The following is a 16,045-nucleotide window of genomic DNA, read 5'->3' as shown; positions in this document are numbered from 1 at the left end:
TTCGATGAAATTAACAAAACAAAATTAAAAAAGGGGGTTCCATCCCCGGACTCTTTATCCACTTCCGTTTCGAACAGTGAATTGTTTCCTGGTGTAAATTAGAAAGTACTATGTATACATGCACTAAGAAGTTTTTTTCCAAATATAGGTTAACTACCTGTATAGCTGTTTTTGAAATTAACAGCGGTACTAGAATTATAAACCGTTTAACACCGAACTAGCCAGTTTCTATTTTTGTAATGCCAACTTTCATTTCCCAATTAGACAGTTCAGTTGGACAAAAAAAAATCAATTTGCACTGTTAGGTATCAAATTATTCTAGCCTGTCCCGTCAACTGATCACACATTCAGTGGGATTGAAAATACATTAAAAGATTTACCGATAATAAATTTATTGTATTTGTAATGGAGAAAAGTCAATCAACCTGTCTACATCAAGTATATATGACATCGATTTTATGTCGGTAATAATATCCACGGAGCTTTTTTCGGGCTGTAATACATGTTAGATTTATCACATTTCAAACAATTCTTTCTTTTCGTGTATTACTAGAATTATTGCAACTTCACTTTGTCTATTTCTTTTTACTAAGGGTAAGTGTATAGATAAAATGGATACTCTGATCTCTCATTGCAAACATTTGCTCCCTTATATACAATCTTCTAAGCAAGTGTATATTGCATACCCACTGTTACTAAACTTTTACATTTATCAATTCCCATATATACTCCGCGCATTTTACATCTTTAGTTTAGCTACCTCCTCTCATAAAACCCACACTACGACGAAATGTAGATACTTGTAGTACATGCATTATGCCATTTACATCAATGATCTATGTTCCCAGACCGAATTTTCAACTCCCACAATTTTAGCCGATTCTAATTTGATTTATCTAAAGGTAAATAGCGATAACCTTCGCTGTAAATGTTGTCATAATCAGTTGGAAAAGTGTGCTCTGTTTTATAGAAGGTGGCAGAAGCCCAAAATGTCTAACTTTCTACCTGCGAACAAAGGTTGCCATCATTCAATCATTGTGACTTAACTACACCCTCAAAATCATGCGTAAAATCTGGTAAGTAGTCCGCATTCTAAAGACTTCACCTGCAACCGTTATCACAATGCAAATTCAATTACAGGCATGTTTTCAAATTTAAATTAGTATCCTTTACAAGTCAGACATTTAAGATATAGATTGGTTTCTTTTTATAAAATTATTCATTATATTGTAGCAATACCAACATCAAATTTACTCATTCCAGCAGACAGTAGAACAAGACACAGTAATCCATACAAGTGCACCTTCAGACATCAAAAGACTGCTACAAATCTCTCACAATAACGCATTGGAATTTACTACCAGCGAAGTACATTCCAGCGATACAAATCGCTGGTCCCGGGACAGCCGTTATCATATTTCATCAATTTGTTTAAAACCAACATCACCATTTTGTTACTTCATATTTGGACACTCGGCAGCAGAGGAACGCTAGAAACTGAAAGAAGAAGATGAAGTACACAATTCACTCCATTCGAAAAAAATACGATCCGTACTTCTTCACAGAGAATGAATCCGTTCGGTTTTAAAGTGAAAACCTCCGATATTAAATCAATTTTATCGAGGTTAATATGTTCAAAGGATATAACCCTATCATACAAGAAATTACTAATTGTTCTCAAATATGTCCTATTTTTGCGGTACACGAATATCCAAATGCAGGCCTGGCAAAAATAGTGCGTACGGAGAGACACATTTTATATCCATAAAAATCTTCAAGTGAAAAAAAATGTTAGCCCTACGCCAAATTTTATTGCATGATTTAAAATACTGAATGGTGATTATACTGAAACATCTTTAACAAATGACTTGGTCGAAACTCTGGCGAAATCAGACATGCTCTAATTTCTTGAAAACTTTATCAAAGAAGCCTACATACCTAATAAAAGACTGTTGTCGAAAATAGTTTGTAAGTCAGTCACAATTGTCGGAGAGACCAATTGGAAATTATCCGTTCACCGTCGCCATGAACTCAATCAATATGGTAACATTGACTCCTGTTTGACGGAACATAGACTTGTTAGGCTATATCATCTCACTTTTTGGTGGCATTACTGATTTTATGAACAATCACGATACAGGCACATGGAAGCAAGTGATGTTCTGCATATTAGGTCACATGTTCGAAAGGTACAACAAATTTTAAGCTGTTTTACTCGAAAACAGATATAATTTTGGTCACTAATAACATGTGTTATAATACTTCTTTGACTGAAAAACTATAAATAAATTATGTCTAGTAAGTTAAACATATGATTTCATTTTAAGTATATATGTTTTGTTTAATTATTAAATACATGTTTTGTAAATCTTGATCAAACGGAGGAAATAAACAATCAAACATTAAACAGAAATTACTAATTGTCCAGTATATATGTCTTATATTCGCGGTACACGAATATTCAAACACAGGTCCGGTAAAAATAGTGCGTTCGGAGAGATACACTTTATATCCTTTAAAATCTTCAAGTTCGTTTACAACATGAATGATTATGTATTGTTGCTGGATTATTTCCGGATTATTTTCACTTGCTTCGCCCCCCTGGACCTGCTGGGGGCCTTAAGGGGCCCCCAGACCCCCTGCCGTAATTTTGCCTACACTTCAATTTGGCTTCAGCTACGCGCCTGTTTATATTGCTAGTGCTTTAGTTTTGTGTGTGACGTCTTGTTTCCCTTATCTTCAGTTTTGTGTGTGTGACGTCTTCTTTCCCTTATCTTCAGTTTTTTTGTGTGTGACGTCTTGTTTCGCCTATCTTCAGTTTTTTGTGTGTGACGTCTTCTTTCCTTATCTTCAGTTTTTTGTGTGTGACGTCTTGTTTCCCTTATCTTCAGTTGTTTGTGTGTGACGTCTTGTTTCCCTTATCTTCAGTTTTTTGTGTGTGACGTCTTCTTTCCCTTATCTTCAGTATTTCGTGTGTGACGTCTTGCTTCCTTATCTTCAGTTTTTTGTGTGTGACGTCTTGTTTCCCTTATCTTCTTTTTTTTTGCGTGTGCCGCCTTGTTTCCCTTATATTCAGTTTTTTGTGTGTGACCTCTTGTTTCCATATCTTCAGTTTTTTGTGTGTGACGTCTTCTTTCCTTATCTTCAGTTTTTTGTGTGTGACGTCTTCTTTCCTTATCTTCAGTTTTTTTGTGTGTGACGTCTTGTTTCCTTATCGTCAGTTGTTTGTGTGTGACGTCTTGCTTCCTTATCTTCAGTTTTTTGTGTGTGACGTCTTGTTTCCCTTATATTCAGTATTTTGTGTGTGACGTCTTCTTTCCCTTATCATCAGTTTTTTGTGTGTGACGTCTTGTTTCCCCTATCTTCAGTTTTTTGTGTGTGACGTCTTGTTTCCTTATCTTCAGTTTTTTGTGTGTGACGTCTTGTTTCCTTATCTTCAGTTTTTGTGTGTGACGTCTTGTTTCCCTTATCTTCAGTATTTTGTGTGTGACGTCTTGTTTCCTTATCTTCAGTTTTTTGTGTGTGACGTCTTGTTTCCTTATCTTCAGTTTTTTGTGTGTGACGTCTTGTTTCCCTTATATTCAGTTTTTTGTGTGTGACGTCTTGTTTCCATATCTTCAGTTTTTTGTGTGTGACGTCTTGTTTCCCTTATATTCAGTTTTTTGTGTGTGACGTCTTGTTTCCTTATCTTCAGTTTTTTGTGTGTGACGTCTTGTTTCCATATCTTCAGTTTTTTGTGTGTGACGTCTTCTTTCCTTATCTTCAGTTTTTTGTGTGTGACGTCTTGTCTCCCTTATCTTCAGTATTTTGTGTGTGACGTCTTGTTTCCTTATCTTCAGTTTTTTTGTGTGTGACGTCTTGTTTCCCTTATATTCAGTTTTTTGTTTGTGACGTCTTGTTTCCATATCTTCAGTTTTTTGTGTGTGACGTCTTGTTTCCTTATCTTCAGTTTTTTGTGTGTGACGTCTTGTTTCCATTATATTCAGTTTTTTGTGTGTGACGTCTTGTTTCCCTTATATTCAGTTTTTTGTGTGTGACGTCTTGTTTCCATATCTTCAGTTTTTTGTGTGTGACGTCTTGTTTCCCTTATCTTCAGGTTTTTGTGTGTGACGTCTTGTTTCCATATCTTCAGTTTTTTGTGTGTGACGTCTTCTTTCCTTATCTTCAGTTTTTTGTGTGTGACGTCTTGTCTCCCTTATCTTCAGTATTTTGTGTGTGTCGTCTTGTTTCCTTATCTTCAGTTTTTTTGTGTGTGACGTCTTGTTTCCCTTATATTCAGTTTTTTGTGTGTGACGTCTTGTTTCCATATCTTCAGTTTTTTGTGTGTGACGTCTTGTTTCCTTATCTTCAGTTTTTTGTGTGTGACGTCTTGTTTCCATATCTTCAGTTTTTTGTGTGTGACGTCTTGTTTCCATTATATTCAGTTTTTTGTGTGTGACGTCTTGTTTCCATATCTTCAGTTTTTTGTGTGTGACGTCTTCTTTCCTTATCTTCAGTTGTTTGTGTGTGACGTCTTGTTTCCCTTATCTTCAGTATTTTGTGTGTGACGTCTTGTTTCCTTATCTTCAGTTTTTTGTGTGTGACGTCTTGTTTCCCTTATATTCAGTTTTTTGTGTGTGACGTCTTGTTTCCTTATCTTCAGTTTTTTGTGTGTGACGTCTTCTTTCCTTATCTTCAGTTTTTTGTTTGTGACGTCTTGTTTCCTTATCGTCAGTTGCTTGTGCGTGACGTCTTGTTTCCTTATCTTCAGTTTTTTTGTGTGTGACGTCTTGTTTCCCTTATCTTCAGTTTTTTGTGTGTGACGTCTTGTTTCCCTTATCTTCAGTTTTTATGTGTATTTTTTTCGGTTCGCTACATACATTGTCATTAACATTCTTTCGAGTCGTTAATATAAAAACTAACACACTTTATTTATAAGAAGTTTTCGACAAAGCATGGGTTGTGTCCTTCTTGTATGACTTAATATGGTGTAGGCATAAATATTATTCCATATACAGGGGATCGGGCTAAATATCAAGTTTTTAGGTTATTCGAAATTGAAAATGCTTTCCATAATGCTGAAATATTCAAAATTTCACAAAAAATAAAATATTCATTCATAAGTGAATTTTAACCTTATATTAATTTACTTCCTTGAGAAGTCGTATTCATGACATATGTTGATAACTGGCAAAAAGAGGAGATTTAAAACTATAATTCTAATATGATGTCCTTAAGGTAGTTGACCTGGGGTACCCCCAAAATTTTCCCATAATTCAATTTTCTTCAAATTTTAACATGATATTACATTAACTATGGGGCATCATTTGTCAAATTTTCAAGAAAATTCACCGTGCAGATTTTGAACAATGAAGACTAAAATATTGTTATTTTTGAAATCTGAATCATTGGCCAAACTGAACCATATCTGGTATTTTAGGGTCATTTTGACAATATATTTAAATAAACAACTGAATATCAAGTCAAATGCACTTTAAAAGGCCTGATATATCAGATTTAACAACAAATTTTATTCTTTCCATTTTGTAGAAGAAATACTAGGCTTTTACGTCACCAAATTAACAAAAAGGGGGGGGTGGGTAATTTTCAGCCATTGGCTTATATCAAAACCTCTATTTTGCCAAAAAAAAAAAAAAAAAAAAAAAAAAAAAAAAAAAACATAATTCAATTCTCGTACAAAACTGATATTATATGGACTATTCATATGCTAATCAATAAACAAATTTTCAGAATAGTTCACCGTGTAGTTGCTTTTAAATATTTTAATGATAGTAGGGTAAGGCATTGTCATATTTTTTTTGGATAATTAATCATTATGGCTAAAATCATGTTAATATTCAATAAGGTTACTAAGTATCAAATTATGATGACATATATTGATGAAAGGGCCTTACCAGCCACAGTTTGATTCAACTACTGTTGATAATTTATGTCACACAAATATTTATACTTCGCAACGAAGGGACAAACTTATATGCTTAACGTAGTTCAATGCTGGATAGAGCCATATTCTGTACAAAGCAACAAAATGAAAACAGAAAATAATGAACCTAAAAAACATGGTCTAGAGTTAGATTGAAACTTCTTGTCTATTTTTTTTTAAATCATGAAAATTTAAGGTATACTATATAAGCCTATGGGGAAAAGAATACAAGAGCCAATACACTTTAATTGAAGTTATCTCTCTTTGGGTGGTGTTGGATTTTACCTATGCCCTGTAAATAGTATTATAATCAAAATCATTTTATCAAGAAGCGTCACAATCAACATCATCAGCTGCCTTCTTTCAAGTTTAAGGTCTCAAGAACGTAAACAAATGCAATAATCTTATTTTCACGATATTTGTGTACATCTTTGTTTTGTTTTGCTGCAGGTTGCAAGGGAAATATGGGTTCAACACCAAAACAGTCTCAAACCTTGATCCATGTCATGACCGGCACTCTAGCACATTTCTTGAAAATAAACCTCGGGAACCTTTCTTGTAGGTTGCACGCCAAGCGACTTCCGAAAAAAAAAAAATGAATTGGCGATGGCTCTAACATGCTAACGTATTATGATATATATTGTATCGTTATCCATCTATATTTGTTACCGATATCACAGGTATCATGTTGCTTTCATTCAGATTTGAACTGGCGAATGTTCTTACAGTCATGCTTTTAGCCGTGTAATTTGGCTGATATTGTTCTGGAATCATTACCATATACTCATCATAGGCCAGATGTAATTGCATGTAATTCACACACTGCAGCTCATTCAGCAAATTAATCTTACTCTTTTGGAAGATATCTGTTTCGATAAGATGTGGATGTTTCTATCATCTTTGTCAGATGACGCATGCATTGTGATCAACTTTATTTTGTTTGTTTGTTTGTTGGGGTTTAACGTCCGAGCAGCAATATTTCAGCTATATTCAGACGATTGATAAAGAACACAATAAAATCTCAAAATGTTTTCTTTATGTGTGTTATATCCCTTTGTCTCTCTCAGCATTGGTGTCTCGAGGGCATGTTTCAAAGGATTGTGTTATGCATTCTTGCTATTTACACACGTTATGTAATTGTCACAGTCATCATCCTTTTCATACTGTTATTAACAAATAAATGAAAAGAAAATTTTGTAAACGATCCATACATTCACTATTCATATATGTTATCATATGCTATACTACTATATATTTATTTTCTGTTGAAAATCTCTTAATAACATATACCCTATTTTCGAGTTATTAAATCTTAAATGTTTGACATATATGAGCGGCAAGATCAAAGGAGAAGGGTCATTAGGTGCCATTTTTTGACCTATCTTAGAAGTAAATGATTTTATGGTTTTCTCTTTTTTGGAACTCGTTTATTACCACAAATAACCATTTTTTATCATTCAAAGCATTTTTGTTTCATTTTTGGGCCAAAAATAGCAAAAAACAACTAAAATCAAGGATTTCTGAATTTTTTTTATAAATAATTCAGTTTTCATCGTACGAACATAATAATTAATGAAATGCTAAGAAATAATGTTAGTCATACTTTGAGCTAAAACAAAATACTGAAAAGAGCATTATGAGATCCATTTTGGGTAAAAACATAAAAAAAACCCAAGAAAACTGGTGATTTCTGGGAATTTCGAAATAACAATTAAAAGAACAAAATAGGTATGGTTGAAATGATGGATATATTGCATAATGCTTTACTTTATAATTTTTAGAATAGAAATAAAATTAAATATATTTATTTTTGCTATTTTTGGGTAAAAAACATGAAAAATACAACAAAAATGAAGATTTTTGGGAATTTTTAATAAAAACTCCTGGTTACTTAAAATGATTGTAACCACATATTAGAATTTTAATTCATAATGCATTTTACATTTAAATGATAGAAAATATACCCAGAATGCATAATTAAGTTTTCTTGCGGTAAAACCATTGAAGTCCCCCCCCAAAAAAAAAAAAAAAAAAAAAATGGAAAAATCAATATACACAAAAATTATTGCTTTAGAATAACATGGAAAATACAGCAAAAAAGGAATATCCAGGAATTTGAATAAGGAATACATAAACTTTAGATTGATTGAAATAAAAGATGAATGAGTCATTAGATAATGCACTTTTACATTTGTGAAATATGCATGTACACAAAAGTCAAATGTTAATGACATTTGTTGGTGAAATCATGGAATATGCAACAAAAAATGAGGATTTCTTGGAATTTTGAATAACGAATTAATGTAAGTTAAAACGATTGGTGTAAAGGATGAATAAGTAATTTGATGAATTCATGAAAATTGGAATAATAAAAAAAAATTACAAAGGGTTAGAATGTCATAGGATAAGGCACTTTGAATTTTTAAAATAGGCAATATACACACATATGAATATCTTAGACATTTTTTGGTAAAAAAATGTGAAAGTACAACAAAAAAGATCTCTTTGAATTGAAGATAACAGATTTATGTAACTAACCCTATGAGAAAGTGGTAAAAATGCATTATGAAGGAACTTTAAAACTGAACTGTTTCCAAGTATAAATACACAATAGTTGAATGGGTGTTTGGTAGAAACCTCAAGTACAATGTAATAGTTACTGCCAGTAAGTTACTGGGCCTGCCAGGTTGAAATTTTATATCATATGCTTTCTAAACCTGTTGATCAATGAATCTGTGATGACTTAACCTGGAACCTGTCTTTGTTTTTGTTAGCTTACATTTCAGATGTAGGGACCGAAACATTTATAGTTCCCCTCTCCCTGTAGCCGTTAGCTACTGACCCATCAAAATTAGTACTTACCCATTTTTGTTTATTTTGATGTCCAGGTATATTTTTTTTCAGCCATTGCATTTTTCAAAGGAAATTTGTCAAATAAAAAATCAAAGACTACCTACACAAATGGTCAAACTGCCATAGAAAAATCATTAGCCTGAGTAGGTTGGGAGAGGGGAAACAAATATTTTTAAACGAGGCCAAGGCAATGGTTGGGGGCCTGTAACTATTAGCCTGGTTGTGTATCAAAGAACTGCAACATTTTATTAGTTGTATGGGTCTTTATTAAAAAAAAACACGGCTAATAGTTAAATACTGGTCCCGCCGGGTTGTTCGTGTGTCATTCGACTGTTTGTTATTTTAGTCGTTGACAGAGTGGTGTATTTTAATTACAGATATTGAACGAAAAGGGGTAATTCAACACTTTCTTCGAGGTTTTTAGTCTCTTTACTAAGATATGTACCTATTTTTTAAACTTATACTTTTTTTTTCACACTGGCCGCATGAAAAGAACACGAAAATATTTTAATCTAGGATTGGGAAAATCATATCTGTTTCATTCATTAAGTTTGAAGTTGTTCTTCTTATGCGGCCACATTGAATTTTTACATTATCAATGCTGAAATCGCCGACATGACTCGTTTTCCGTTAGATAGGCGATCGTCCAAAGAGCGATAACTCGAGTAATCCGCGTTTACAACTTGTAAGAAATCGTACACAGTAAGATCAGACATTCGTCTCCTTGGATATAACGGTTTGCCAACACGAATTACAGCTTTTTGTTTTAATAAAAAAAATAGGCGTATGGAGGTCCTTAATGACCCTTCTCCTTTCTTATTCCCAACAAGTTAAAAAAAGCTTGCATATCTCAAACAGTCAATACCACAGTATTACAATTCTTGGCAAAATATTACCATATATATACTTAAATGTTCGTCAGTATCACTTATACAGAAATTATGTAATTTTATCAAGTCGTCATGGTTGATTAGATCACATATTGTTGCTTAATTTTTCCTTCTTTTTCGGTTATTTGCCATTGGCATATGATTATTATTTTTGTACTTGTCTCTGCAGTTTACTACTGTCACATTGTGTAAATATGTTTTGTTTGTCATAGCATAATTAATACTTCTGCAATTAAGAATTCATTCATTCAATAATTTTGTTTAAAAAAATGGATATTTACCAGAATGTCACTAAACGCATTAAGCATACACACCTCCAATTTCTTGTGATTGGAAATACAAGAGCAGCTTACATTGCATTTATTGTTTTCTAGTCATTTAAATGTTATAAAGCTATTATTTGGTTGTGTTCATAATTATATAAATGGTATTATTAGAACCCAGTATCAAGGATCTGGGTGCCCTATAGTTTTCACTTTGTATGTCTGTTTGTCTGTCTGTCAACATTGATTTTGTCAATCCTTTTTTAAAAGTCAGAAACAATTTAACACCCAGCTATGATATTTTACCAAGTTGTTTTTCATGAAATGAAGATGTACATATCCAATTTTGCATTTGTACATGTAATTTTATATCACAGGTTTAACCGCATGTAATAAAATCCATGTTGCTCATTTCTACGTTCTGTCATTGAACTTAAAAAAAATACTTCATGTCATTTTTACTTAGTCTGGTCTTTGTGTAATAGGTGTTACATTTGACCATACTTTGTGTAATAGGTGTTACATCTGACCATACTTTGTGTAATAGGTGTTACATCTGACTTCTAATAGTTTGTTAAAAATACTGAAATGATATAAAACAAAAGTCTCCAGATCTTTATAGCCATTTAGTTGCACATTACAACGTCATGAATTTTACGACTATATACCGTAAAACGTTAAATCCATTTTTGATATTAAAGAAATACATGTACGTGTATATTACATACTTTTTCATACATAATTTAGCGTTATGAATGACAGTTTATAAAATATTCACTATATGTATATGCAATTCCTCTGCTTTTCTTTTTTTCTTTTTCTTTTTCTACCTACAACTTTTTGTTTTAAGAAAAACAGAAAACAACATTGTTTTATTACCATATTGGAACTTTATTTATTTTATTTTCTTGGCACAGAGAAAATATTATTATTTTTTTTCTCTATAGTGAAATTAATATACTTTTAATACAATTTCCCAGGCCCCATCAATATAAAAATGGTCGGTGCCTAAGTCTTTGATCATTCGGTAGAACCAGTTCTTTTGTACTCATCTGTTATTGAATCCATGTTTACTTCCAAATTTTCCACAAAAAAAAAAAAAAACACTTTGAAAATGATTTTTGTCATATAATAACCTATTACCTTAGAAAAAATACACGCATTATGGGTTAAAGACTATTAAGAAATTATAATTTGTAGATCATCACATTCTATGACTCTCCCAGCACCTTCTCAATTTGTCCAGGTTGATGCAATATTCACAATGTGATACTAGACAATCAATACTTTTATCCTACGTTTTATGAAAAAAACTTTTTTGGGGGGATTTGTTCGATTAGCTAAAACTTTTATCAATTGGATCAAAGGTTGTGAAGGTACTTTTCTATGCAGTTATTGTTTTTAATCCTGTTTCAAAGTTTACATCAACACTGCCAGAGTTCATTTTAATAAAGTTCCTCGTAAACAAGTTAAGTACGTATATTTTTAGCAACATAAACCAAAACTTTTTAGCGAACTTTTTGAAGAATTTATCCAAATAGTAATTTGAGCACTTATCTGTTGACTTGTACACTTTGAATTCACCTGCAGCATTTTATTATTTTGTGTAAGAGTAATCAAGGGAAATCAAAAGAATATAATAACCTAACAGGGAAGACAGACACACACACAAAAAAAAAAAAACAAAAAAACAAAAAAAAAAAAAACAAAAAAAACAAAATGACACACACAAAAACAAAGGCAAATAAGCACCTCAGGCTCCACCAAAATCTGGGAACGTGGACCAGGTGTATTGGAGGGTAAGCGTCATCTGCTTCTCTAGAAAAACCCGCCGATTTGCTCATAAAATGCCAAGTCCGGGAAGACGAGAGAAGAAAAGAAAACTTCTGTAGTAATGACTTCACTAGTGTATTTCAAATAATTTTTCATTATATCAAATTTATTCACAGCTACACAGTATTAAACTAAAAATGCTGCCAGCCAAGTTCACAAAATAACGATTCAATTAGAATTAGATGTGAAATGTGAAACGCTGAAGTTAAATAAGCTCCGTTTGGAGTCGAACAACAGAAGTAACATTCATTCATACTCAACCTTTGACACTTCTGTTAATTTTGGCAAATTACATTATATATTTGTTGGATTGCCTCGAGGGAAACGGTTAATAAAGCACATAAATATCTAAATTACATACAGTTTCACAAGGAGACATGCACTGTACCGACGTAAGCATCAGTTTAGTATAGGAATATTCGTGCGACTGGTAACCAGGTGCACTAATATGTGTACTTGATTATTCATTCATCACTACTCCCTTTTCTTAGGTTCTTAATGTGTTCGCTATAACTGGATTGATGTTTAACCATATTTAGCTAAAAGTGTGTCACAATCGTATATCTTGCGGCTATGATCGTAAATTGTCATATAATGCCCCTCTGTCGGATTTTAACCTTTGCCTAAAACAACACCTGATTTTATTAACTATTTGAAAATCTGAAGCGCAAAACCACGAAATAAAAATAGTTACTGCCCCTTAGTTATATGTGAAAGACACTGATGAAAAAAATGCCAAGTTGTATTGGAGTACTCGTACAAAATGAATACTGAAACATTTCCATTATAACATGCACTATAATCAGACTTAATAACCTTTCTTTATTCAAACATGGAATGCATCGGTAATTACAAAATAAATGTTCACATATAGAATACAAATTTGCTTATTATAATGACATGTTCTCTTTGACATTTTGGTGTATCAGTCATGCAGGAGACTTTAATACTTTTTGTGTTCTTTCTACTGGCTGTGTTATATGGAGGTAAGTGTTGAAGAAATTTTACAAAAAAGTTTTGTCCCACTTTTTATTGTTTTAATAGTTTAATATGTAACCGTAGTTAGAGCTCTAAACTCCTCAATAAAGAAATTAAGATATTTCTAAATTAAGTTTTATAGTAAAAATATAATATGTTTACTATATATTTGAAATAACGAACCATATCTGTTTGATTAAAATTTTGGGGTTCAATAAATAAAGTCATAAGTACAACAAAGATTAATTGATAGTGAGTGGCAATAATATACCATCATCATATCAATGACAAAAATGGTGAAATAACAATAATTTAATCATTGATAGCATTTCTCAATAAAGGGCCACTGTTTTTGAATTTTTAGGCGAATAGTGTTTTACTACTGTCATTCACTTTGTTCTTCCTGTCAACCTGATGATAGTTTAAAGCTTGGAAGCCCCAATGATGAAAAGTCGTAAATTGTGATTTAGGATATTGTTTAGTTATATAACATAAAAAAAACCCTCTTATTCATTCTTATTCACGATTCAAAAATTTATATACAACCACGTAATTCACCGAAATGACATTATATCTGGACACTAAAGCTTTATGTCAAATATTGTTTTCATTGAATTTTGAAACGTTTTCATTGAAAATATGTTATGTTTATCTTTTGGTCTCTCTACCAAGGACGATTATTGTGATTTATATATATTCACCGCTATATAGGTGACGTATTATCTTTAAACAATCCTAATTTCGGGGATTTGATATATTGCTTCTACCCTAAAGAACTTGAGATAAAGGATACTACAGGTACTGTAAGGTCAGCCTCATATCTTGACCTACACTTAGAAATCGATGGTAAAGGAAAACTATTGACCAAACTTTACGACAAACGTGATGACTTTTCATTCAGAATTGTCAACTTTCCTTTCTTCTGTGGCAACATCCCTTCAGCACCTGCGTATAGAGTATTCATATCACAAGTCATACTTTATGCCAGAGCTTGCCGAAACCACGCAGACTTTTTGTATCGCGCTAAAACTCAAACAAATAGGCTTCTGGAACAGGGTTATGTTGTTACAAGATTGAAGTCATCACTACAGAAGTTTTATGGTCGTCATCATGAACTCGTGGATCGTTATGGTGTATCCATCTGCACCATGAAAACTGATTTATTCAACGGGTCATAGTTTTTCTTTCCTCGTTTGTTTACTCCGGACTTGACTTTTTATGAGCAACTCGGCGGGTATTTCTAGAAAAACAGAGGACGCTTACCCTACCGGTGCACCTGGTCCATGCTCCCAGTTTTTAGTGGAGTCCGAGTTGTACATTTGTTTTGTTACTTTGTATGTATGATTTTAGTTACTTTATGTTCTTTGTTGTGTATGTCTGTTTTCCATGTGTGGTCTTTGTCCCTTGAATGCATTCTTTTGATTACCGCTATAACCTTGGTTCCCTTGATTACTCATTTATACAAGTGGCCTGCATTGTACGTATTTCTATTGACTTTTTAAATATTTTCAGCACCGATACAGACCAACGACAATGTTCCTAATGACGGAATTAAACATGTTGGTACGGTAGAAAATCTGGTTTTACCCGACTCATTGTTTGATAGTCATATAGTCAAGGGATATTATCCAGAAGTAGTACAACATATACGAAGAAAAAGACAAACAGAGAAACCGGCTGCAGAAAATAAGACCTCTTCTAAAAAAATACGTAGGAAAAATAGGAGACGACAAAAACAAGTTCTTAGTAATGAAGATCCGAATGGTTCTCTGACCGTTGGAAATCTTAGATCAATGAAAATCACTGCAGTTAACATGGTGGCTAAAATTGTTAATGCCGACAATATAATAGCCGACAATGTGGTGGTAACTTCTGGTGGAAATTGGTAACTTGATCAACAGCTATATTGTTTAAATGAATAAATGATACTACTTTTTGGGTCTAAAAAATGTCAAGGAAGAATATTAATCATTTTGGGTCATGAATTACAACACAAACACTAATATGTATAGTGCTGTCATTGAAACACATGCGATATTGAATAATGCTACACCAGAAGAGGTTCAAAACCACTTCTTCCAAAATTTTGAAAATCGTAATACTTTAAATTGAATACATCAAAATGCAATTAATTAATATTAAAATTTTGGTCACTTCTTTTTTACTGAGACTAGAAGAGGGTAAACCAAAATTGATTATGTAGAAAGTTTTCGTAATTTATTATAATACAATACATTAATTATAAAGAATGCATTAAGACATAATTTCTAAATATTAGAACAGTGTTTACTTCAATAAATTCCTTCTTCCAGTTAAATCTGCCAAATGAGCTACTTGTCTTTAGCCTTTGAACACTGTTGCAATTGTAAATGCTTCACACAAATGTTGTTTTAAAAAGTTACCTATGTTTGTGTCACAACCGAATGCATTTTTATACACTAACGAATTACGTTCCATATTTATAGGGTATATAGTTCTTTTCGACGTATGTCGTCCACAATTCTCTCTTTTTACTACTGCTGGACTCTGCTTACAATCTGGATGAACGACCATTGAAAGGTTCTAATACTGATCTTATAGAATTCTATTAAATTCTATATTCTATATTGCCATTTGTTATATGGACTTCCTTTTTGGACTATTCCTTTTGAATACTGCATATATTTTAACCAAACCAACAAACAAACAAACAAAAAACAAAAAACAAAAAAAAAAAAAAAAACAAAAAAAAAACCAAATACGTCTACATAGAAAGACGGTTAGAGAACTAGACTAAAGCGGAGAAATGACTTGTCACAAAGAAAGTACACCGCTAGCAATGCAAATGTAGTGGGAGGTCACAACCATTCTCGTTATTGAAAACAAATCATTGTTTGATAAACCAAAATAGAGGCTCTAAAGAGCCTGAATCGCTCACATGGCTTAATTAGTCTCAAAATATAATTAACGATCAGTCTCTGTCTCTTTGTAAATAAGGCAGTGTGTGAAACATGACTTAAAAAAAAATCCAGCATTTTGAAAATGTAATTTGACTATTTACTCCATCAGATTCAAGGAAAAAAAGACAAGATTTTCCATATCACGTTGGAGAATTGAGTTTTTATTTCATTGAAATGCAGTGAAAACGAACATTTCAAGGGCAGATAACTCTATCAAAAACCTCATTTCTCTAACATTCTGTTGAAAATTTTCTTTCCAAATCCTGTGATACAGGGATCAAATTATATAGAGAAAACATCCTCGAGTAAAATATAGTCAGATTATTGGTTTTTTGGCATGCGTGTTGCTGATTTTCCCATTTTCCT

The 16,045-nt window shown here is 32.5% G+C and overlaps 1 protein-coding gene across 1 annotated transcript; it reads left to right on the top strand.

The window, feature by feature from the left end:
* The first annotated feature begins 12,681 nt into the window (after positions 1-12,681).
* Positions 12,682-14,689, top strand: LOC148615006 (uncharacterized). The gene is made up of 2 exons (XM_088586213.1): positions 12,682-12,748; positions 14,253-14,689. The coding sequence occupies exons 1-2, from the start codon at positions 12,694-12,696 to the stop codon at positions 14,627-14,629; spliced, it is 432 nt and encodes a 143-aa protein (XP_088442339.1). The 5' UTR covers positions 12,682-12,693; the 3' UTR covers positions 14,630-14,689.
* Positions 14,690-16,045: the final 1,356 nt, after the last annotated feature.

Source organism: Perna viridis, chromosome 6 (genome assembly GCF_037379345.1).
Source record: "Perna viridis isolate PV_CMFRI_1.1 ecotype Kerala chromosome 6, ASM3737934v1, whole genome shotgun sequence".
Taxonomy (NCBI): Eukaryota; Metazoa; Mollusca; class Bivalvia; order Mytilida; family Mytilidae; genus Perna; species Perna viridis.
The sequence above is the reverse complement of the archived record's forward strand: the minus strand, read 5'-3'. Positions and strand labels throughout refer to the sequence as shown.